The sequence below is a fragment of the Anas acuta genome, chromosome 10, assembly GCF_963932015.1.
Source record: "Anas acuta chromosome 10, bAnaAcu1.1, whole genome shotgun sequence".
In the NCBI taxonomy this organism is placed as follows: Eukaryota; Metazoa; Chordata; class Aves; order Anseriformes; family Anatidae; genus Anas; species Anas acuta.
The window spans coordinates 14510067-14535112 of record NC_088988.1 but is presented as its reverse complement, the minus strand read 5'-3'; the positions used below and the strand labels follow the sequence as shown (position 1 = coordinate 14535112).

At 42.1% G+C, this 25046-nt stretch overlaps 1 protein-coding gene across 2 annotated transcripts in view; it reads left to right on the top strand.

Annotated features, from left to right (window-relative positions):
* The first annotated feature begins 16539 nt into the window (after positions 1-16539).
* The window catches only part of LPCAT2 (lysophosphatidylcholine acyltransferase 2), a 29686-nt gene continuing 21179 nt past the window's right edge, over positions 16540-25046 (top strand). The window contains exons 1-5 of one of the 2 annotated variants that reach the window (XM_068693282.1): positions 16541-16899; positions 18605-18781; positions 21737-21876; positions 22404-22621; positions 23869-23981. In XM_068693282.1, the coding sequence (XP_068549383.1) occupies positions 22408-22621; positions 23869-23981 (327 nt within the window). In that variant the 5' untranslated portion in view covers positions 16541-16899; positions 18605-18781; positions 21737-21876; positions 22404-22407. Of the gene's footprint in view, positions 16900-18604; positions 18782-21736; positions 21877-22403; positions 22622-23868; positions 23982-25046 lie in introns of both variants that reach the window. The other variant, XM_068693281.1, reaches the window with a different exon arrangement.

The following is a 25046-nucleotide window of genomic DNA, read 5'->3' as shown; positions in this document are numbered from 1 at the left end:
TAGGTGTCGAGGCCTTCAGTGAGGATGACAAGCAAATAGATGTCAGAGAGAGGCTCCTGCATCTCCTTAGAGATTACAGCTCTGTTGCATCTTTAGGAAGCCAGCACTGGTCACGTGCCCCCAGTCATCCACCCTATGCATCGCCCAGCACTCACTGTTGGGTCCTGTGGGGCACCAGCACAGAGTTACGCTTGGAGCCCGAAAATCCTTCCTCTGAAACCAAACATTATCATCATTAGAGAGGCATGACAAAGGTAATTTTTCTGCTATTATTTGCAAGAAGAAAAAAACAAATCACCAGAAAAGGAATCATCACAGACCAGGTAAGAGATAAATTATTACTGTAACAGAACTACTGAATTCCATTCCAACACTCGGGCATGTCTCACACTGCTGTGGAAAGTTATCGGGATACAAAATCAATTCAAAACATAGACCATGCTCCTGGCAGGCTCTTTACCGCAGCAGACGTTTGTCAATAAACAGAAATTTAACTGTACCTCCATGGCATTTTGTTATCTAGAGCTGAAGAATACCACTAAATATTTCACTTCCATATAGATTCATCTCTTCTGCCTTAGTTTCTAGTATCCATCACAATCTAATCTATATTGGCAAGACTGCTCCACTTCCCTGATGGGATAGCTGCATTTTATTAATGTGAACAAGTTTTATCTGTATCGCAGTCCTGGTGGCTATTTGCAAACGTACTTTCAGTTTACCAAAATACAAGACTCTTATTTATTAGGGGAAAAAACACTGATCTAGAATTAAACACAAAAGCCTTACATTACAGATAAGGCTGGGGTGTTCTTTTCTTCCTTTCCACTTGCACAGCACTTTAAAACTCCTCCATCTTCACGCTGACTTCGGCGAAGGGAGGGTTAAAGCAAAGCCCCTCTCTGCACCCCAAGTGCTTTCAAACAGTACGTACCCTTTCCAACCAAGTGTGCTCCACAAAATTCTGACTGTGCTTATGCTCAGTATTGGTTTTGTAGCTTTTACTCCTGAAGGAATGCTGTGATAATTTAGCCTGAACTCCTTCAGTCTCCCCTCAAATTTCAGCCACTGATTACTACAGTGCTGTCACTTTTAGATAAGCAACAACTCTTGATTTAAAAGGCTACAAAATATGAAGAATTTACCACATCCCATGACTGTCTTTTTAAGGAGCTCTGTTTCCACAATGCCATGAATGACAGCTTATTTTTTTATCCAGTATAAAGGATATGAGGAAACCACAGGACATGACTGGGTTCCAAATCATGCTGTTTACGAGCTACGTGCAAACATACAAACCCTGGTAGCTGAGTGTCTATCCAAAGTCCTGTATCAGACCTCAAGAGCCTAAGAGTTATGCTGTTTATACAGAATTTCATCCCCAGTATAGACTTGCAATGCATTTCTCTATAACACTCTTTACCCTTCAAGGTAATCGACTGCAGATGTGCCTCAAAACATGCTTCACATTAGTTGGTTGATGGCAACTTCATTTTATAATATTGACTAACTGAGGCTTCCACTGGTGCCTTAAGCAGAAGCCAGAACTACTTGATCTTCCTAGAACCAGGGGATTCAACAGAATTAACTTCACATTGTCAGCTGGGCAGGAGAAAACAGAACCCTATTTCTACAAATTACCACCTGTCAGAAATTCCTATACTACCATTTAAACTTGGATCCTGCAAGCTTGCACACAAAGATCCCCTCCCTTGCAAGAAGAAGTGTTTCCACAGCACTTCCCAAACTACATCGTTTCTTCATCCCCTTTCAGCTTGGCTTCTGGTGGCTGATCTGTGCTCTCAAACCACAGAGGCAGTTGCATTTTGACACACTATCCCTCTACCTTTGTGTGTTAGACTGTGATATACTGTTACGCTTCAGAACATCATGTCACCTGTTATTCAATTTCAGTGAGAATAAATTAAACAATACAACTATTTCTATTTAAAAAGGAAGAAAAAGTGTGCTTCCACAACGATACTGTGTCCATCTCTTCAGGCAAAGATGTGTATGAGGTCTGGACCAGCCTTCAGAGGCTCAGAGTCCTCGTTAGAGGAAGAAATAAAAAGAAGCTCCACTTTCAGCAGCATTCAGTGTTGCATGTGATCAACAGATAGCAGAATAAATAATTTCAAACCAGATGGATTGTCAAATGCTTCATGTTAATCCCTGTTCCTTTTATCAGGTCCATCACGTGTCTACAGCAAAGCCTACTTCTCACCTCTCCAATGCTCCTGCTTCAATGCAACACAATGAATCAGAAACAACACAGATTACATACAAACTCATTTTTACTTTTTTCTTATTACTTGAGGAGTCAGTAGCATTTTCTTTCCAGAGTCTCAACACCAGATTTACTCAAATAAATGAATAAAGGCTGTTTTCATTAAATGCATTATGGTTAAGCAACAGAGACAAACAATTTCCTGAAGAGCTGAGCACAAATACAAATACAGTCTACAGGCATGGGCTTCATCAGTCTAAATATTTTCAGTCAAAGCAGCTCTGTATGCATTTAAAAATAAAATCCGAATAAATCCCAGCATTTTACCATCAAGTAATGTCCAGTCTAAAAAAAAAAAAAAAAGAAAAGAAAAAAGAGCACATGTACTTAAGAGTCAACTGGATGGCAACAGGAAGTGGAAGAAAAGCTCACAGGAATTCAGGTAATTCAGTAATACTCATACATTTCTCAGCGTAAGTATTTTTTATAACTAAAACCTGTTTGTCTTGCATCTCTATACCAAGGAGTCATTCAAGAGCTCTAGGTAATAACAACACAACCTTCTTCAAGGCACTTTATAAACATGAACTAATCAATCCACTGAGCATGTCTGGGGGTTTGCTGGGGAGATGAGTCTGAGAAATCTGTTAATTTCCCCCTTGTACGGCAAGTCATGGGTAGGGCATGGTGGAAGGGGCCACAACCCTCATAAAAACGGAGCTTCTTCATTTTGGTGCAATTAGGGGTGGCTGGTGCTAGTCTACTAGTGCTAGCCCAGAAGCCAGCAGCTTTCTGATTCAGCAGCACCAACAAACTAGCTGGCGTCATGACTCTGCCTTTGGAGAACATGTAGGAGAAAGAAAACAGTCTCCTCTTCAGAAAGACACAGTCAGCGTACCTGGGACTGAGAGTTATTAACAGAAATTGTACTATTTTTTATTGGCCTTCTCTCCAGAAAACATGATAGGAACTTCTGCACCTGTGGCAGCACGTTCTAGTTTATTAAACAACACGCTCCTATATGGATGACAATCAATTCAGCATGCAGCAGCACAGCCCAGAATAGCAGTTAGCTTCTTCTTTATGTCAGAGTTCCACCTGTGCTGCACCATTGATATGCTCAGTGGTATTCAATAGGACCACTGTGTCACAGAACATCAGTAATTCTTCACATTGCTTTTTTTAAAAAAATTAAATAAAAAAAAAGAAGCACAACAAGCTAGAATGCTGTTGTATGACTGCATGCCAAAATCCCTGATTCTTCATCTGAAAGTTCCTTAAATGTGATTATTCTTCCCACAACGGCATTTAAACTTGGCCAGAAGCTCTGTGCTCAGCCATGCTGTGGCAAAGGAACCTCCTTATGCTCAGGAGAACCTCTTCATTCCAGGCTATGCAACCATTTTTAGAGGTCTTGACAGACAATCCCCTGTATATACACAAGGACAGAATGTTTCAGATAGAGATCAGAAAGCCAGAAATCTCAAGAATAATCTAAGATTTCTCCAATGTTTCCTGTTCCTTCATCAAGCTACTTTCTTCTATGATTATCTCCAAGGGAGATGCCTTAGGTCTGTGTAAAACAGTTTAAAATTCTACTTAAAACACGTGTGTAAAAAAAAAGTGACTTGGCTTTCACAGATAAGCAGTGCCACTGCCAGTTTTAGCCCCAATAGATTTCCTAAACCAGCTTGGGAACTGATCCAACCTCACAGAAAAAAAACACACCAGCAGATTTAAGAACATGACAACTCCAGGGTTTTTTTGTTTTGTTTTTGTTTTTTTAAGTCTCTGCATAACTACACAATCCACACAGCACTGAGTATAGTACAGGTAGCAATACTAACATCATTAGCCTACTCCCTTACAGCGTTCTCTCTGGAAACAATAACGAGGGAAAAAGAGAGCTCTGCATGACAGGTAACGGTTTCCTTACCTGAAAAACTCTACCAAGGCTCTCAGAAGCTATGCAGAGGAGGGTAGTACAAGAGCATAAACAGCATATAAAACCGAAGTGGAGGCTATGCCCTTCATTCCAAAAATATTATTCGAGTGATATTTCTTGTGATGGAGTTACAAATTGGCTCTGTTATACTGTTCTTTTTACTTGACCTGGTTACTAAACTGACCTTAAGAGATCTAAGTGAAGCATGTTGAAATGGCTACCAGGGAAAACCAGGCGCATTTGCAACATTTGTCAAACAGTTGCAGATATATTTTTCAAAGTTCCAAGGCTGTAAGTCTGATTTCTGGGGAAACTAAAAGCAGTGACTGCAAAAGTTCAGAGTTACCAAGGGAGATTTCAGACAAGGACAATGCTGGCCTTGCATTTAAGAAAGGAAGTCCTTTGACACCAGAGATAGCTAGCACTGAAACACAGCTGGCAGCAAAGCATTAACACCTCCGGCACCCAGCTTGGCTGCACTAATGGTTACACTTACCCTTGCCAACCTCTGAGCAGCGTTCTAAGTGATACTTCGCATCCAGTAAGTGGATAAAAATGCTATCAAGGAGAAGGTGAATAGAAAGCATTCTGATGGAAAAACTTAAATGGCTTCTACTAAGGCGTGATAAGCACTCAGAAATAAATCTTGTGCCATACCAGATCTGCTAAGAGTGAAGTAATAAAATCTGGAGTAAGACATAAAACAAGGAGGAGGCAAAATGAGCTTATTAGTGCCCTTTTGAAGGTTTTGGCTTCCTCCCTTCTCTCATTTTCAAAGCTTGAAGGTATGTAAAAACATCACAAAGATCAATTCTCTATGGCATTTTTGCTCTACGGCCATGAATGACAATCCTACAAGCACAGAGAGGTTTCGGAGATTTTATTCCATATCTCACAGCCTCAACTGTGTTTTAGTCTGCTTGTAGGATTTACCACTGTGGTGAGAATACATTTTTTAAAGAAAAGGCAAACACTGCTATTTACATAGAAAACACATTTCCCTGCCTACTGAAACATAAGCTCTTAAGAAAAGTGTTTACTGAAATTTCAATATAATAAGGCAGCGGTTCAGTAGATTTCAGATATTCATGGCAGCACATTTTCCTTGAGAGGTTCTTTGTTTTGCTTTATCATTCTTGACATTTCATATAGCACGTTATGAGCTTTTGCAGAGGAACACCACTTCTACCAGAGCAGCACAAATTGCAGGGGTGGGGGAGGTCCATGCTAAACATTATTAAAAGATCTTCCTTTTCCAAAATCAGAAACGAATGCAAAGGCATAAAGCCATCTGGAAGCACAAATCCTTTTAAAAACATCAGAAATGAGGGATACTCTCATTTTTATTAAGAAAGTCACCTGCACACCTGTCCTAGTTCTACTTATTATACAGGTCTTCAACAGTCAGATGGGCACTGCACCCTGATTTACAGAGGAAGTACACAGAGTTTAGAAAAACTTTCTAGATTTCTGTCATTTATATGTCAAAAGAATCCAGATGACATGGTTAGAGCACAGCTTTGCAAGACCAATTCCAAGGAGTTCAGCCCCACACTGAAATCAAAATCAGATTTTATTTTTAAAATATACATTAATATTCACTTTTGTAGCAACACTGAGATTAACATTACTTTTAAATCATGATAATGGCAGCTTCTGGAAGTGATTTGTTGCTCTGCCTCTCCAGCCCATTTGGTGACTGCTTTGATATATAAATTGTTAGCAGATCTACATACTCTGAAATTCTTCAGAGCAAAAGCCATGCTTCTTGTTTAACTTAATAACTGTCAGAAACATCTCCCAAATATCAATACATATTAAACTACACTTATGTTGGGATAAATCTCCACAAGTTGTTTCCCCCCTTCTTTCTGTTGGGTTTCTCCCCACCCACCATCATTTTTCAATCAATGGTGCACAATATTTGTAACTTCTTTCATGGATCATATGATACATTTTAATGGCACATCCTTTGTTCCATTAACTTACTTTATGTTCACTCACTGCCAAAATCCCTGGGCTGTTCAAGTGTTCTTCACTTTTTTTTTTTTCCTCCTGTAGATAGCGCTAAGCTAGCAGTTTCCTTAAAATTTTGAGTTAATAAATCCCTAAGTAATTAACTGACATATCAAGCTGTATTACACCATTGGACTACCGGGGTGAGGACTGGCACTGCATAATTTAGCCTTACAGAAGTCCCAGATCGCTCGTTTTGGAAACTTTTATTTCCCTAAAGCTTCCTGACAAAATGGCATGATCCTCTTCAAAGGAAAAGCAGTGACAGAATTGCCTCTGACCTCACTGAGGACAAGGTTCCACCACCAACCCAGGGCTTTATGATTTCAGATTGTTTGTGTACAAGTCACGGGCATTAAGAAATGTGTCTCCACCTCAGAACTAAATTACAGAATCACGGAATGCTTTGGGTTGGAAAGGACATTAAAAATCACCCAGTTCCAGCCCCCTTCCATGGGGCAGATACCTCCCACCACACCAGATTGCCCAAAGCCCCAACCAGCCTGGCCCTGAGCACTGCCAGGGATGGGGCAGCCACAGCTTCTCTGGGCAGCCTGTGCCAGTGCCTTGCCACCCTCAGAGTAAGCATTTCTTCCCACTATCTGATTTAAATCTACCCTATTCAAGTTTAAAACCACTACTCCTTGTCCTATCACCGCACCCCTGTCAAAGAGCTCCTCCTCAGCTTCCCCTTTTGGTACTGACAGCCTTTGGGTGTGCAGCAGTAGATAAAACCACTTGGCACTGAGCTAGCACTTTTTATTTCAGTGCATTTTACAATTGATTATGCTTTTCAAGCCCTTCTGCAAGGCAGCCACACCATACTACAGACTAGAAAACCAGCCCAGAGTTGCAGTCATTTACCCAGGGAAGCACTGGTGAAACTCCAGCACCCAGTCCCTGTGGGCCCATGCTCCTCCACTACTGGGAAGAAGCTCAGAGGTCTCCGTAACTAATCACCGTTTCTCTTTATGACAACTGAGCTACAGCTCCATCATCCTTTGTTAACATCCACATTTGTCATTTGATTCTATTGGAGAAAAAGAGGTTGTTATACTGTTCAAGACACAATCCCAGTCTGTTGAACCTGCCCCAGTGCCCCCAGAGCTCTTCCAAGCCATCTGGAGAGAGCTTAGGCAGTATTTCTAGTCCTAAAGCACAATTCCAGGCTGAAATCTTTGAGATGAGAAGCTCCAATACAAGGCACCTGCAGCCAATAGCAGAAATTTCCCTGTCACATGCACGCTTTTCCTCAGAGCTTCCTCTGCAGGCCACCAACTTTGGCTACAAGAAACAACAACAAAAAAAGCCCAAGGTTTATTCTTAATGCCTGACTAGCAACAGGTCCCTGCAAAATACCAATTTTTCTACCAAGCCTTTTCCTTACTCTTCACTCCTACTTTCTTGTAAGACTGTCATTACTTCCAACCTTCATGCTGTTTTCCTCAGAAATAAATAAATAAACAAATAAAATAATAATTAAACCCAAAAACTTTTGACCTGTACCCAAATGTTAACAGTACCTCTCTGATATGTACCTGATAGCAAAATTCCATCCTGATCCCTACATCATATCAGCCTTATGTACCTGTGAAGAAATGATACTGCTGTAGTCCTCAGAGCTCCTAGGATCCCGACTGCCAAACAACACCTGCACCTGACCTTGTTTTAAATTACCCAGCTTTATCACCATCAGCACCACATTTAGAAGACTTGAGAAGCCAGGGTTGTGCTTCAGGGCAGGTTACATTACCGATATTTGAGCTCTCCCACCTGAATCTTACTGCTGCCCTTGTAATCTTGCAGCCACACCTGTCTTACTGATGGCATTGTGATAGCCTCAGTGTTAGCACTTTAAAAGGTATCCAGCAAAAGTTCTCAATTTTTTTTTCATCTGGCCCATTGTAAGAAGCCCCCAGATTTCAACAAAACTGCCTGAAGCTGGAGGACATCTTCCTAGAGTTGCTAGATAAAAAATATGTATTGCATGTCTTCCTTTCCCCTTAATCACAGTTTTAACATCTTACTTTCCTAGGTGCCTCAAGCTGAGTTGCAGATAGCGAGTTGGAAATGCTTCTTGATTTTTCCCTCTCAGCTGCTCTTGATATATAAAAAGAGCTGACCCATCTGCATACTTGATCTCCTACTAGTGTGGTGTGCTTAGAACTTTAAATATGACACAAACAGGACTTGGGTATCTTTCTGACATACAGATGAAGTTCTAGAGGGCATGCAGTCATGGTAAGCATCATGGTAAAATAACACGATCATGTGGTTCTGGTATCTAATTTTGGTCTTAACTGAAATAGCCAAAATGCCCGACTGTACTGAGAGAACCCCTGTGAAGGAGATCATGTTTGGAGTTCCGAACCCAGAACTCCTGACTGTGACCAGACAGCCAGCAAAACCCCTTTGGCTTTGGAGCTGAGAAAACACAGTGAGTGCATAATTCACCTTGTCTTGTGATTAAGAAAGGAATGGAGGAGGCTAATTTAATTTAACCAGAGTGAGTGAGATCGGGGTTTCCACCCTAAAATTCCTCTCTGCTTCTCTTCCAAGCTCTGCTCACTGCCCAGCCACATCGGTGCTTGCATTTTGGTAGCCAGCAGTGCAGACTTGGCGCTATGCTCAAGGACAGCTCTGCCTTTACCCTGCAGAAAACAGCAGTGAGGATGGGTGATGGTCAGCTCGGGAAGTTGCTCTGGGCAGGACAATACAAAAGAAATGAGCTGGGGATAGCCCTGCCTGCTAACAGCTGCTTCCTACCACGGGCCTGAGGTAGTGAGACACTGGGCAAGGGGCCAGACAAGCCTCTAGATTCCTGCAACCGAAGGCTGCTTAAAGTTGGTGAAAGACAATATAAAGGTGGCTTTGTTTCAGCCATTTGAGACAGCCCCAGAACTCCATTCAGATTGTAGAAAGAGCCCCAAGAGCCTTGGATTTGTCTCCTTATTTAAAAGATATACTGGAAGTCACGTCATCTGAGACACTGAAACTCAGCTGGACACTGTACTAACACCTCAAGCAAATACCTCAGTGTGTTGCTAGAGGCTTGGGACATTTATTTATTTTTCATATTAAGACGCAGACTGAGAATATTCTTCAGAGGCCATACTATACCATAAATAATTAAGAATTTGTTCTAATACCGACAGCTTAAAAATTGCATGGGCTGGGTCGTTGGAACTTGAGAGCTGGAAGGAATCCAGCCCCTCCAAATAAAGGAGCTGGAAGGAACTCAGGTAACATCAACAGAGACGCACAGTAATTTAGTATATTAAACCAACTTCTTTTTTCTTTCCTTTTTTCCCTATTCTACATAAAACTCCTGAAACTATTCTACCATACAACATAAAACAGAAATTACTGCAGAGAGGCAATGGATGTGAAGGTGAATAAACATACATATTTAAAAGGATAATAAAGTGCTCATAAAATTGTTTACACAAATAGAGAAACCACAGTGCTAATGGCAGCTCCCCATACTGATATTATCAACACATACAGACTTCAAGTTGTGGTCTTTGCATTTAGATGAAATAACATTGCATTTGGTGGGGAGTTTTAACAGAAGAGATACTTTCATTGAGGCAAAATATTAAAGTTAAGAAATAGAAAATTCTGATTACCAAAGACACAGTTTCACCATGAGGAAGAAATATACATACACAACAACATTTAGGCTATAGAAAACTCTCCTGAAGAATACGCTGAAAATCACATTATTTGAGGCACTTGACATTTATCTGAATGTAATACTTGTAAGTATACCACGACAAAAACATTTACAGTAGGGGAATCCTCTCAATAACCTTTCCACATCCAGTTTCTACTGACAACAGGATCTATGGTGCCATGAAAGGAACAGAGCTTAACCTAAACTTCCCATAAAATGAAAGAAAAGGAATCACAATATTTTATACAAGTCTCTCTATGTATCAGTTATCTAACACCAAGCTGCTTTTTGTGACATTTTACACTAGCCTACCGCTCACTTGATCGCTTTATAGAGGCTGAATAAAGATGACTAGGGATTTATCGCCCTCTTGTGAGTGGAAAAAGGTTGCACTCTCTCAGAAAAATGAACGTGCACAGTTGTTACTACTAACGAATCCTGTGGTAAAAATATATCTGTATAAGTAATAAACATAAATTTGGATTGCTAAATGTAGACTCACTGGACTGCTACCTTTAGCAGTGCAAATTTCTGTTTATTAGCTCTACAGATATAACGGTAATCCAGGGGGTCAACCTTTAGTAACCAAAATAATTTTATCAGAAAAGGATAGATTACAAAATTAAAAAACAAACTGAAATCAGACCAAACCAGGTATTTTTTCAATTAAGTAGGGAGATAGCAATCTAAATTCCCCAAAATCACTGCCTACAGCACTGATCTCAAAAGGCATGGCTTGCTCAAAGGTGAGTTAACCTCTCCCGACTACAGATGCAAAATATCCTTCAATGTCAAAGCAAACAGGATGATGAAAAAAAAAAACATCTATTTTGCCATGCCGGAGAAGAGGTGGCCTTTCAGTGACAATAAATGATCGTGGGTCTGAGTCCACCTTTGTTGCAGTCCCTACTGAAGTCCCCAGACAGAGGTGTAGGTACCTCTTGGCAGGCATAGGCCCTTGCTGGGTGCACACACAACACATCGACTGTATTAACACAAATTAATTCTACTTTTCTATTAGCACACCAACTAGCCAAATAGCTTTCTTCTGTAGTTCTTCAAGAAAGAAATCTTACCAAAACTCTCTCCTGAGATTATTAGCAGGCCGTAATACCAATAAGCCAAGTGCCATTTGATCATGAATAACAGAGGACTCTCATTATGAGAAGCAAAAATAACACTGTCTTACAGTAATCCGAGAGCATGTGTCTTGGTTCTACTGCCTTCCCTAATTTATAATAAACAAAGCATAAATCCTATCCAAATGAAGGCATCCACAAGTCCTCCTAGCACAACATAATAACCATTTCCACAAAAAGCTATGTATTAATACCACTTAGCATAATAAATATTTAAAGTGTTACTGCAGTAAGGAATACAAATTCACCTATGTCTTTCCTGTTCTTAGTTGTGACACTTAAAAAACACAGCTTTATAGCTACTATATTTAAATGCAATTAGTTCTATATATTTCCAGCTTAATAAGAAATAATACATATTCATTTCTGCTCATTAACAGTCAGTATATAACTCTTAGCTAATGAACATTCAATTACGCTCCCTGAATACGTTGTGGGATAAATTCTCTTTTTGTTGCTCATATCAGTTCACTTCAATTCAGTTGCTTCTAATTAAAATTCTTTTGCTTCATGTAGACAAAACTAGTTTTTTCTGAGTCCCTTGAGACTTCTTTAAGAGTTGTTTTATCTTTATGTACAGTCAGCTCCCTAATTAATGCTTTAAATAGGGTAAACTTTACTGAGGCTCCTGGGTTCAGTTCAAAGGGAAAAAAAAAACCACGTTAATTTTATATCTCATTCTCACGCAATTCACTGGAGTCTCTCTTTTTCTTGTAAATCTACTTTTTTCTTTTGTTTTCAAGTGAATTCAATAATCAGGGAAGGTACCAGCTTGAGAGCACTGGGAATTGGAGATCCCCCTTCATCAGTCTAGAGTTTTCCCTACCCAAAGAAACAGAAGAGAAATTCTTGTCAAGTTGTCCAGTTTTGCAGCCACCACAGGTGAGGAATATTTACAGGAGGATTCTCCAAGGGGACAGCCCCAGTAGATTCCCTGAGATAAATACTACCTTTATTTTCAGCCAGCATCAGCAAGGCCCGATGCTAATGTATGTTTTCCTAACTTGTTAACTGAGCTAGCTCAGCAATCTATCTGCCTGTCTAGGACCTAAAATCTAACGCAAGCCCTACTTACTCCACCAGAACCAACAACATGCACGTTAAGCATCTGCCTTTGCAGAGGTCATTATCAGGTATGACTTGCAAACTGAAGTGGCTAGGTTCTTGCCTCTGATTTTATCTGCCTTCTGTCAGTTAGCAATGCAAAGAGAAAGGAATTCAGTAGAAGCAGATTCAGGGCACTCTTAGAGGTTCCTCTCTCTAATGCAGCATGCCAGGACACATTCTTGACTATTTTACCTATACCAGAGAATGGGCTGGACTCCCATACTTAACAGACAGGGGGTGGCAACACCCCTCTGACAAAAACATCTAGAAATAACTCTCAAATGCAATGACTCATTTACAAACTTACCAGGCAAACACTGTGTGAACTCTATGTGCACCAATATAAGAGAGAATGCTAGGACAGAAAGCCCAATGTTTACTGAACAAGGGAAAGTGGCAGAGAAAGGAATTCCTGTTAAAAGAAACATCTAGTAATACCCAGGAGAATCCTTAGCTTTAGAAGCGGTTCAGTTTTATTTAACATTTAATTAAAACTCCAAGATATGTGCACCTCTGCAACTGACTTGAAAACTGAAAAACTAAATGGGGTCAAGGAGGTGTTATGTATACATGCATGCATATGAACGCACACGTGTGTGTCTGCTTGGATGGACTATGTATGCCTGTCAGCACATCCTCTGGTCCACAACTACATGAGCGCTGTGAAAGGAACAGGCCAAATCTTCTTGTTTGAAGCAGGAATGAAACAAAAAATTCTACTGAGGGATGTGCAGATCTAGATCCTCAGCAGACTGAAATTGGTTGATGGAGCCCTAACAAATTACACCATACATTATCCAGCCCATTGATTGTTCCCATGGATAGCATTTTTTATTGAGTGTTAAATAGATACTAGGAATAGCGACTGTTCAGTAATGTTGGTTTCACTTACCTTCTATAATCAGATATATTTTTTTCCCCAAGGTCTGCCACTTAATTTGTCCTTTATCAGTATAGAACTTGAAACAGTAGAGGGTGTTTCTGATCCTCTCTCACGTTAAGTATGCTGTCTACTATTGCAGCAGATACGGACTGCACAACAGGCCATGTTTACCACTGTGGACATCATCAGGGAGACAAGTATGTCCAGAGTGCTTAACAGTAAGCCTGAGTCTGCTTGGAGCCTCATGCAATGCCCTTCTGACTCTGAGATACAATTATCAAAAATGTTTGTGTTGTGTGTTTGGTGTGTTTTTTTTTGTTGTTTTTTTGTTTTTGTTTTTTTTTTTTTGTGGCAGCCTGCCACAGTACTATTAACATAGCATGTTACTGAGGTTGTGTGTTGCATGACTAAGGCATGAAGACCTTTAAGGGTATATGGCTTACCAGGATAACACTGGAAGACTGTGCCAGGTGGAGAAAAACAAAGCTGATGTGAATCGCATTACACTATGTGGCTTCACTGGTCCCTGAAGAAAACATCCCATCAGCTGCACCCAGATTTTCTCTTGGAAGGAATTAGTCAGCATTTCTCCTCAGCAGAGGCTGAACTTGCATTAGGGGACCATGGCCTGGAAAGAAAGAAAGGAGAAGTTAAACTGACAACGAAAACACACTAGGAATCTATTTCTGTTCTCATACCCATTTTGCACACGAAATTCACATTTTATATCACGGAAAGCAAGCCAATAATCAGGATGCTACTTTGCACGAAGAAATTTTGTCACTTGTTCTTGAGGAAGGGGTCGTGGTTTTTTCCTCACAAGCAGTTTACAGATACTGGGCTAAATTTTCTGTGCAGAAATATTACACGACCGTGGCCACAAGAGGGAGCATTTTGGTCAAAAGCAAACGGAACAATTCAAACACGAAGGAGGTTTTCAGTTTCTTTATCAAAGAACGCCTTTGTGTGTTTTGTAAAGTTAAGACAGCAGGCCTAACTGAAAAATTAAAGATAGAAATGCTAAAAAGAGCAACTTCATTTCGCTTCTGGTTCAGATTTGGAATTGCTAGTGGAAGATTTAGTTCACAAGAATTCCTTATTCTGCAATGGATGATTTAGTCTACCACACTTTAAAGAACTGATAAATACTGAAAATACTCATAAATTACTGTAGCTTTATTAAAATTATTATGATAAGAAGATATATTGGAGTATAATTTTACAAATTACAAGGGAGAATAAGCTGTTCCAAAGGCAGCTCTGATGAGAGAAAGATCACAGTCCAATTTAAGCTGTATATCTAATTTATACTAAAAACAATAAAGTTCCATAAACTTTTTTAAAACTGTGACAGTTTATATGAAAGAAGAATCCCTGCCTACGCTGTGGAAGTGTTTACTGGGATGTCCTCTTTCACTGGTATGATTCACTTGGATTGCATACAGAAGCTACACCTGCTCTGGAGCCACTATTTTTACAGTTTCTGAGTAGAATCAAGACAGTACCGGGTAAAGCTCTTTAGGTAAATCATATGCTTTCCTACTGACCTGCAAAACTAAAGGTGTGTGTTCAACCTACAAAAATAATTAGTAACAAGCTAATGTTATTGCTCCCACATTGCCAGATACACATTCTGGTAAAATAAAGATACTGAAACAATTCCAAACATCAGTATCATAATAGCTTGGTGGTATTTTGTGTTAGTGGAACAAGGATCAAAGTTCATTCCACCACAGACTCGCAGACCAAAATGGATTTATTATTCAAAAGAGAGACTGATGTCAGTTTAGGCAAAGGATCACACCTTCTCACATTCTGAACGTTAACACATTTTTCTTGCACTGTTTGTATCTTGGTGCTTGCTTAAGCCTTTTTCATGATGTTACGACTAACCAGCCTTAGATGAGTAAATATTTATAATCAATATCAATTTATAATCAATATCACTGTTTTTTAACAAATGTACAAGTTACCAGAAACAGATTATTTTACATAATAAAAGCATCATGTCTTTAAAACTAGATGCTTTATTATTTCCTGGTTCTAGAGGTAAGATCATTACAACCATTTAATAAGGACAAATGCAGTGTTTTATTCTTAGAACTTTGTGTTGTAAATGACAAGTAATTACTCAGAAATGGATCTAAGAATTATCATGACTTACAGTGTGAGTCACAAGGCCAGGCTACTGCAATAAAAGAAGGGATATATAAACATGTTAGACAGAAATCAACCCTTCCTGCCCAATCAGTAGCACTGGTCAGTCCTCCTAGTGAGTAACATTTCCAGTTTGGGTACTTCGAGACAGGTGTGGACCTATTGGAGAAATGCCAGAGAAAGGCATTAAGTATAATCAGATACCTAGAAACTATGACCTGGGAGAGAAAACCTGAAAGCACTGAACTGTTGAGTCTAGTGAAGGCTTGAGTAAATCACAAAAGCACTATACAAGAGTGCAAAAAGTAGCTGCAAAGAGGAAAGAAAACAGTTTTCATACCCACCAAGTGAATATAAATTGCAAAGAGACTCTGCTCAGATATAGAAAAAATGTTTCATAACATAACCAGAGAAGTGCTGGAACAAATCCGCGAATCATCTGTCAAGAATGACGGAGGCAGAACTGATCTTTCTGCTCTGGGGTTTCCCTCTAGCCTCACTTCCCATGATGATCGTGTCGCACTGGTTCATGCTCTGGTTTTTCAGAGGCTGATTCCAAGGTCAGGCAGTCACAGGGTGACCCTGGAAGCCCGCCAAGGGAAATCCTACATTCGTCAAGCTTCCACTATACGCAGGCTTCAGTTAACCCATATATATTATTTTGATTATTCCTTAAGCACCTGCACATCAAGCCACAACTGAAAAATAATTTTATAATAATTAATAATTACTATATTTGAGGAAGTAGTCATGCCAAACTGGGAACTGAACTGTGAGGTTTCTATAACAATTTTTTAAAGGAAATACGAGCGGTCCAGTGACAGACTAATGTTGTGTGAGGAAGTGTCCATGTTTTTGTGTGAAGAACAGGTGTGAGACAGGAGGGAGAGCCACAGTGAAGTGCCTGAACCAAGGCCACGGCCTGGAGGCCAGGAGCCACCCGTCCCTGAACGCAGCGCTCCGGGGGCTCACCCTCACAGTCACAGCAGATCCAGTGCAAGAACCCACACGCTCACCTCCTCAACACCATCAGGCTGAAGCTTCCTTCAGTGCTGAAAAAAGAAGCAGCCACATGAGCGTGGAGTAACATGAGCGGCGGGCAGCACCTCTGCCTCAGCCACCCTGCTTCAGGTGCACGGCCTCCCACCCACGGCCCTGCCCATGGATGCAGCTCATGGTGTGTCTCCACACCTCACCTCCTCCTGACCTCAGCGCAGAAACGCACCCTCCACGCAAAGAAAAAAATAAAAATAAAAAGACTCCTGTTGTACACCCTGAGCGCATTTGCCTCCCTTATCTCTCAGATAACAGCCGTGGTGCCTGCCAACGAGGCACAACAGCCGCCCGTCAGCAGCCCGGGCTGGGCAGGGGAAGGAGGACACGGGGCTGTGGCGGGGCAGGGGGGAGCCCGGCGCCTTCTTGCTGCCACCTCAGGACACGGGCGGCAGGGGCGGGCGCGGCGGCTCCATCTTGCGGCCCCTGAGGGCTCCTTCCCCGCGGCGGGGCCGGGCCGGGCGGGGCCGGGCCGAGCCGAGGGCTGGGACCGGGGCAGGGGCTGGCGCAGGGACAGTGCCGGGGACATCGCGGCCCCCCCGGCGGCAGCTCCTGCGCAATCAGCCGCCCGGCGCTGGCGGCCGGAGCATGGCGCCGCGGGTGCTGCCGCTGCCCAGGCAGCACTCCTTCTGCTCGCCCGTCGTCCTCAACCCCTTCGTCCACCCGGGCCGCCTGAGCGCCGGGGACAAGCTGCGGGTAAGGCCGGCGGTGCGGCGTGCCCGGGGAGCTGCCCTGCCCTGCCCTGCCCGGCCCGGCCGGGCTGGGGAAGGGCTCCCCGGCGGGGGGCGGCTGCCCCTGCCCCAAGGCTGCGCCCCGCGGGCCGCCATTTCGCGGCGGGGCTGCGCGGCACTGAGGCGGCTCCTGGAGCCGGGGGGAGAAAGCCAGCGGCCGCCTGAGGGAAGGGAGGGAAGGAAGGAAAAATGGAAGGGCTCCCGGCCAGCCCGGGCTCCCCCGGGGCTGTAGGGCAGCCGCTGTTGTCCCCTGTAAGGGGGGAAAGCCTCCGGGTTAGCAGGGCCTGGGGCTGTGGGCTCAGCGCCAGGTTTGAGCTCCTGGTGCGAGGTGTGCAGCGAGCTCTTGGCAAGGGTGGTGCTGTCCCGACAGTAACACCTTGCTGCTGGAGGAAACGGGAATCCCCGCGTCCCCACTCACAAAAGTGGGATGCTGTCCGTGGTGCCAGGCGCCTCTGGCACTAGTGGGAAGATGCTGACAGCCGCTCTCTGAAGTGATGCGCTAAAATAGAAAATAACGTGCTCTTTTTACAATAATCCCCTTCAGACACATAACTCGCTGTAAGCTGATTTTAAGCCTGCTTTGGGGGAGGAAGGAGGCCCCCCTTCTGAGTTCCACATCCCCCCAAAATGGGTATCCCTCCCTCCCTGCCTTACTGCTGCTGTCACTGGGTGAATTGAACCAGGCTCCTGCAGTCCCGCTGCAGTGCCGGGCCGTGCTGAGGGTACTCGCACAACTCAGAAAGCAAACAGCGTTTCTGGGCATTGATTTCCAAACATCTCCACTTTAAAAACTGAGGAGATGAACCAGCCGAGAACTGGCATCTCAGTGAGGACGAGGCACATAGCAGTGCGTAGGCAAACTTTCAGCATTTTCTGCTCATTGTTACACTTACCTAAGGCTGACACGCAGCTAAATATTTTATGTTCCATGTAGCTCTCCCTCAAGTTATAAATGGTGTTTACCCTGAAGGTAGCTAGTTAGAGGAAATTTGAGAGATGTGGAAAACAGTTTCAAATCTTCTTAACCCCTGTGTTTACCAGCAGCCTGCAGCACAGCTCAAGTGCACCTGAGTCAGAAGGTGTAGGCATGAACCCCGAGGTACCGGCAGCAGTTCCTTAATGAGGTTCCAGAAATGGACAGTTCTCTCTGCTGCCTGATCTTTTTAAAGGATGCACAAACTACTTTTAAAAGCTTGCAGTTTTAAGCTTCAATTACCATTTGATCTGTAATAAATATACCCTTTTTCCTTCAGGAGGAAGGGATGAAAAACATGGTATGTTTTAAAGCAAGATACCCTCTATGCATAACTCCACAATGTACCTGGAAGGAGAAGCAACCTAGCTGGGACAGGACCCAGCAGTAGTGAGCTTTGAAGCAAAATTGCAGTCATCACTACTGACTGCAGTAGTGAAAGGTCACACAGTTGTTGTACGCAACTTAAACAGAAAGTACCCAGCTGATTCCTAATTTGGGGAGAAGTTCTTCAGATGACTCAGGATAGCTTTATCTTTGTAATTACTGCATATTGAAATGAGTAGATCTGATCCGACTTAATAGTTACTGAACTTTAAACCTGTCTTTTCTTCTGTACATTTTTCTCCGGAACTTTTTATTTTCTAACCTACCTTGACCTTTCTCTTTTCTGTCCTTTTCTTACCCTACTCTGCAGCTGATGGAGCAGGAATCAACTCTGCCTCATTACACAGTGACCTAGAAAGCCAATAGCTTGCATCAGCACATCAGTACCACCTGTGCATCTGCCTAAAATAGATTAATGAATTTATTAAAGTTTTGAGGGAGGAATTGTTTTGCTTTTTCTACTGCATCCTTTATTTTTTCATTGTAGGTCAGTGCATACATTTACTTTTTTTTTTTTTTTAATAAAGTAAAAAGGTATTTTAAGTGAAAACATGCTGATTTATGCTTATGCTGCCCCTTCCACATTATTGAATGCAGCTGAAAGGTTGAACTGGGACTCAAGATCACATTACAAGAGGACATGCATGGTGGAAAAAATAGGGATCTGATTTTGGGAGGCAAGCAGGGAGTCTTGGTTAGTTTAACTTGCTACCTGAATTTTTCAGATTCACTGTGACCTGTGCCAAAAGAGCAATAAATCCCCAGGGCCAAATTTCTTACACCCAGCTACTGAATCCATTTCTGTGTATCCAGAGTACTGACCTTAAAGTTACTATTAAATTTCCATAACTACTTCTATATACAACTTCTAGGTAAAAAACATTGTATACTTCAAGAAGGATCAAATGATACCTGAATGTCCATCTGCCCTGGAAACATGTTATGTGGCAGTGCTTAGAGAACATAAGCTGCTGCACCTGCTGCCTCTACTTATCCTAATTTACACTGCATATCCACTGTCAAGTTTGGTATGTTGTTACCGTACCTTTTGTAACACAGAAGAGAGTCCCGAAGGCCCAAAATTCCTGTTAATCCCTGTCACTATCACAGGTTTAGAGCCTAAAGCCAGAGCCTCTCCTGAATATCGGCAAGAGGGCAGTAGGAGGATATGACAAACGAAGAATGAAGAAGTTGGGCAGCCCACAGGAGGACTGTGTCAATGAAAGGAAAATTAAAACCAAGCTACAGTATCTAGGAATTGGATTAATAGTACTTGGATTAATTGGATTAATGTAAAGATGCTTATATTCCAAATGTCCTATAATCATTTGTTCCTTTGGAAAGGAGAGAGGTAATTTAAAATCCTCTGTACTGCTTAATAATCATTGTTCAAGTATTTAAGTACAAACAAATTTGGAAAACTCATTTATTATTCAAAGCCATGTGATTCCTGTACAGTAAGTAGTCATTGCTGAAAAGATGTCTAGAAAGGCTGAGTTTGTGAGAGGAGTGCTGCTGTGCAGCTGTAGGCTTCCTTTTAAAATAATAAAGCTCACAACTCGGCTAGTCCAAACTCATTATCTGATCTGGCATGACACAGAGAAACTTGTGTGTGCCTTCACATCAAAATCCACTTGACTTGCTGGCAGTTTGTGACTACAGACCATTCAGATTTAAATTCCCAAATGGGAACTTTGCAGCTCTCTCCTCTTGCAACTATTTATTTGATTAGAACTGGTATTAAACTTAGTGAATCAAATTATTTTTGTAGATTTATATAGGCTGATACCTCCCCAAAAGATGAGATGAATATCATGCAGGCTCTTTACCTAAATTCAAAGGTGCGTTATATATTATTAGAAGCTGCGCTGAAAAACAGATGTTATTACAGAATTACAAGCTGAACGCTTATCAAAATGTGTAAAATGTGTACGCTAAAACTACCACACTTCTTGACTAACTTCTGCTATGCTTCTGAACTGGGGCAGCTGTCAGTCTGTGACCAACGCTGCAGCCATATACCAAGTTCTGAGGGACTTTTACAAACACAGCTCAAATAGAAACAATTATTCACTACAATAACTCTGCTTGGGCGTGCACTGCTGTGTGCGTACACGCGCAAAGCTGATACTCAGCATGCCCCGAGCTGGCCAGGTGTCAGAAGGCGTCGAGCTGCTCGCAGCCTGCCGGGAATGCTGCGCCGGGACTTCCGCAAGGTATCGCAGCTCATCTGCCTCCCAGCCTGGGCTTGCTCAATCCACGTAGGGCTGTTGTTGCGCCACAAAGGCCAACCTTCAGGATATAGTTTCTAAATTAATGTGCTGGGGTAAGACAGCTGAGAATTTCTTCCTGCCCTGCACCGCAGGCTGCTACCAACCTTGTGCCAATGCACCTCCTTCCCGGAGCTGTGCGCGGAAAAATGCAAGCTGAATATTCATTAGTAAGGGTTGAGGGTAATAATTGAGGATTATTTGCAAGCAGTGTTATGTTAGGTTTCTCCTTCCCCCCCACTTCCCTTACAAGTGTGTGTGAAGAACTGAGGAAGTGGTGAGGAGCAATGTCAGCTTGGGGCAGTTTCAGACCGGCTTTGCTACCCAGTGTGGTCGTCTGACCGTAGCAGAACTCTCCCAAGAGTTTCTTTGCTTTGAGTTAAAGCGAGCTAATAACAGCTTCCAGAGTGTGGGGAGAAAAGGAAACTAAGATTTTTCAATTCATTCTGAAGTATTCAAGGAGATCCTGGCACAGAGTTAATAGCCAGGATGCTTCACACAGACAGGAGGCAAGAAATTAGTCCCCATCATCTGAAGGGCCCTGCTGGATGCGTACTGCAGGTGGTGAGCAGACGACTTCCAAAGGCCGTCAGCCTTGAGCTGCTACAACAGCACTGTAAAGTCCGAACCCATGCCTTAAACCACATGTATAATTTTACCAAAAAAAAAATAAATTGCTGAAGTCCTAACTAGGGGCAATGAAGTTATGTGGCCTCTACACTACTCTAGGCAGTGGTACTGAGGATCACTTGCAGCAGTCGTGTGACTCAGCACAAGGTCTGTCATTTTTAAAGGAGCAAAAGTACATTGTGATCATCTTAGCAATCCCACTTGGCTTGTAGACAGGTGGCAGCTGGTGACAGAAGGCTCTGGAGTGGAGATGCACTTCAGCTGGTCAGATGAGTCTGACCTTGTTGTATGCTGCAGAACAAGCCAAAGTATAAACTAAGGCAGGCAAACTCTGTTTACCCTCTCTGTCTAACAGTATCTGAGCTAAAAACCCAAACAGTCAGATGTTCTAATTCCAACTGAAATGGGAACCCAAAAATATTTTCTGAAACACTAAAAATGACTGAGTAATGTAAATATTTCACAGTCCATAAAATGTAACTGCATAGATATCAGTAATTCCTGTTGATGCTATTTCTTGAGATTTTCCCCTCTTTTTTCAGACCGTTCTTCTGGGGATTATTTTGCTACCTCTCCGTGTCATATTTATTACATTCATTTTATTGCTGTCATGGCTGGTTGCATCAATTGCAACTTACCGTCACCAGGGAGGAGGAGCTGTGCCATTAAAAGGATGGAGAAGGTAAAGCGTGACCAAAATTTATAAAAAGTCTCTACTTTATTTTTTTTTTTTTTTAAATAACACAAGGCCAAGAGATTATGGGAAGTCCCATTGAGGGAACGTGCCAGGTATGGGAAGATTGTCATTTAATTGTTTAAAACTGATTTCAAAACAAAACAACAGTATCAGAGTGATATAAGTTCATACAAAAAAGACACTGCAACTGCTAAGTACTCTCCCTGCCCTCCCAGTAGCATCATGCTAAAATGCTATAAAATATGGCCAGAGAAATAGCAGAACTTGTTGGGGAGGGATGTTGTTAGAGGTGCTGTACATTGCCTTATCTTTAAAATTGTATCTGTGAAATTGTAAGCTCTAACACAGAAGGTGATGGACCTTCCCTCCCCCTGCTTCTTCCCCTTTAGCCCACACTCTCCTTGTGAGTAGTGTTCCTACCCTGTGCCTGGCCACAATGCTGGTGAGATCTATGCATTTGTTTAGAAAATGAGCTGTAATTTGGATGATATTTTTGTGTTTCTGTTTACCAGGAGGATGATCCAGACAAGCCTTTCATGCCTAACTCGTACCTTGTTCTTCATAATGGGGTTCCAAGTTGAAGTAAAAGGGAAAGTGGCAAGTCTGCTGGAAGCCCCCATCATTGTTGCAGCTCCTCATTCAAGTTTTTTTGATGCCATTGTTTCTGCCTTAACTGGAATGCCATCGATAGTATCTAGAGCAGAGAACCTTTCAACTCCAGTATTTGGCAGTAAGTATTCATGAAAAAAATAAAACGTTCAAAGTCTTATCTGTGAACCCGATTAAGGGACAGACTGTTTTAAATCCTTGAGTTCCAAAGTTACTGTCAGATTTTCAGTAAAATCACTTGGGGCAGCTTATCTTTCAGAATTGGTCAAAACATTTGAGAGTATGCTGTTTCCTTTCAGGCATGGAATATAATACCACTTTAAATGTGCTTTACATCGAAAGCATGTTTCCTAGCTGCTCAGAGCACAAAATTTATCTGAAAATTCACTCAGTAGGTAGCTTGAACAATCTGTTCAACTGCTGTCTTTTAACAGTATGGCCCACAAACACAGAACGTGTTTTGATAAAGGTTATTTCAAAACAGCCCTGAACTACAGCAGTCTGGAAAATACCATATTCATAAACTTAAACTTGCAGGCACTGTTATGGATATTTTTTAATGGGAGTCAAACCAGGAAGGAATAAAAGAGAAGTTACTCAAAAAGGAAATGCAGAGAATGGGAAAGATAGATGAGTCATGCTTCTATTATTTTCTCCTCCTTTTGGCACAGAAAGAATCCCAGTTTGCATTATTCCTGGAATCAGCAGCAGCCTTTCTGCTGGCTGTATCTCTCTTCTGTCCGTAGGACTCGTAAAAGAACAAGCCAACAGACAGAATTCAGTAGGCAACACAGACAAGTAGCTTGGTAGGAAATAAACTAACTGGTGATATAGTGATCTTGTCTTAAAAACACAGGAGTGGGATGCCAAAGCTAGTTATTTCCCCAGTTTCTCATCACATTTCAGCATGTCCACACATTCTGATGTAGAGTTCTGATATAATCAGTTTTGTTTTGTTTTGTTTTTTAATTACCCACAAGCTGTGTCTGCTTCATAACTGAAAAGCACTCGCTTCTTCAGCCTGGGCTCAAGGTACATCGTCAGTGCAGTCTGGATGCGTTGGGCCCCGGTGTAGCCTGTGAGCAGATACCTGAGCAGGTCTCTTTCTCAGAACTGTGTGGAAACGCTCACTGAAGGATAACAGTAATATTAGTAGAATGGGTGCACGTGAATTTGATAAGTTCATACCTACTGTCAAGCTCCTCAGCTTGAGCACAATAATGATACTCTTATCTATTTAGTCTGAAAGCTGTTTGTGCAGTCTGTTTCCTAGTATGAGCATAACAAGTTTTTGTTACAGGAGAGCCCTGAACACGTGTTTTCTAGGCACTAGTGTAAAACAAATGAACATCTGGATCTCTTTCACAGCAATTTTAAGTTCCCTTCAGCCTGTAGCGGTTTCTCGTCAAGACCCTGATTCACGAAAGAATACAGTCGCTGAGATAACAAATCGGGCATTATCAGGAGGCAAGTGGCCACAGGTAATAAAGATACCACTACTCTTCTGTAATATATCCCAGATACACTGTGGATCATAATGTCAGGCAGTGCCCAGATGAATAGGATTCTGTTGGCATATAAAGGCGGCTCTCAGATCTCTAACAGGTTTGGGAAAGGAAGAAAAGAGGCTGGTGCCCAGAAAGAGTTTTGTCAGGACAAACGAATCAGTTAAATCCAGACAATACCAATTGCTGTTCTAAAATGCAGATGCTCTTAGATTTCATGCCCTATTTTAATACTTAACTTGCTGTCCTCAGGGTAGCAGTTGACTTGTATTGTTATATGTGAATCACTTTTCTCAGCCAAGCTCATGTGTGAAAAGCTGTGGTGCAGAGCTGCGCTCACAGCGGTTAATGAGTAACCCAAACTGTGTGAGCTCCATCATAAACAGTACTTAAGCTTAAAACATTCATTTCACAGGTGGAAAATAGCTGAGCTGAAGGTCAGTTCACTCCTCAGGGTAACAGTGCAGTAAGAACAAAGCTTTTAGATTGGTCTGGACACAATAGTTGGTGATTCTGCACATTGCTTCCCATGGTCATTCCTCAGCAGCAAGCTGCTGTTGTGCTTCTAGACCCTGGGTGGCTTTCCATCCTGAAAACCTAATGGGGCAGAGGCTGCTCTAAAGGAGAAAACAGTTGAGGCAGCAACTCTGCTGCCTTTGGACAGGTAGAAGGCTGGGATAGAAATCTGCATCTACTGGCATCATACTTGGCATTGCCTCTCCACTCTCTTCTGATGTATTGATTGTGGTTTCCTGTCACCTCTATCTTTATGCATTTATCAACTGTAGGGAGGATTTTAAATACGCACTTGTGAAAGCTAGCAAGGCTTTTTTTTTTTTTTTAATACTATGCTTAGACTCTGCATTGATGCTTATGACTTGTTAAACTGTTGTGGATAAAGTGATCCCAGCAAGGTCCAAACACCTAACCTCTGCTGAAAACAGCAAGGTGAGAAAAAGGAGAATTGGCTTTACGCCAATTCTGCAGCTATGTTATGGCACAAAGAGCCTATGAGTCAAGTAATCTGGGAATCTCCGAGAC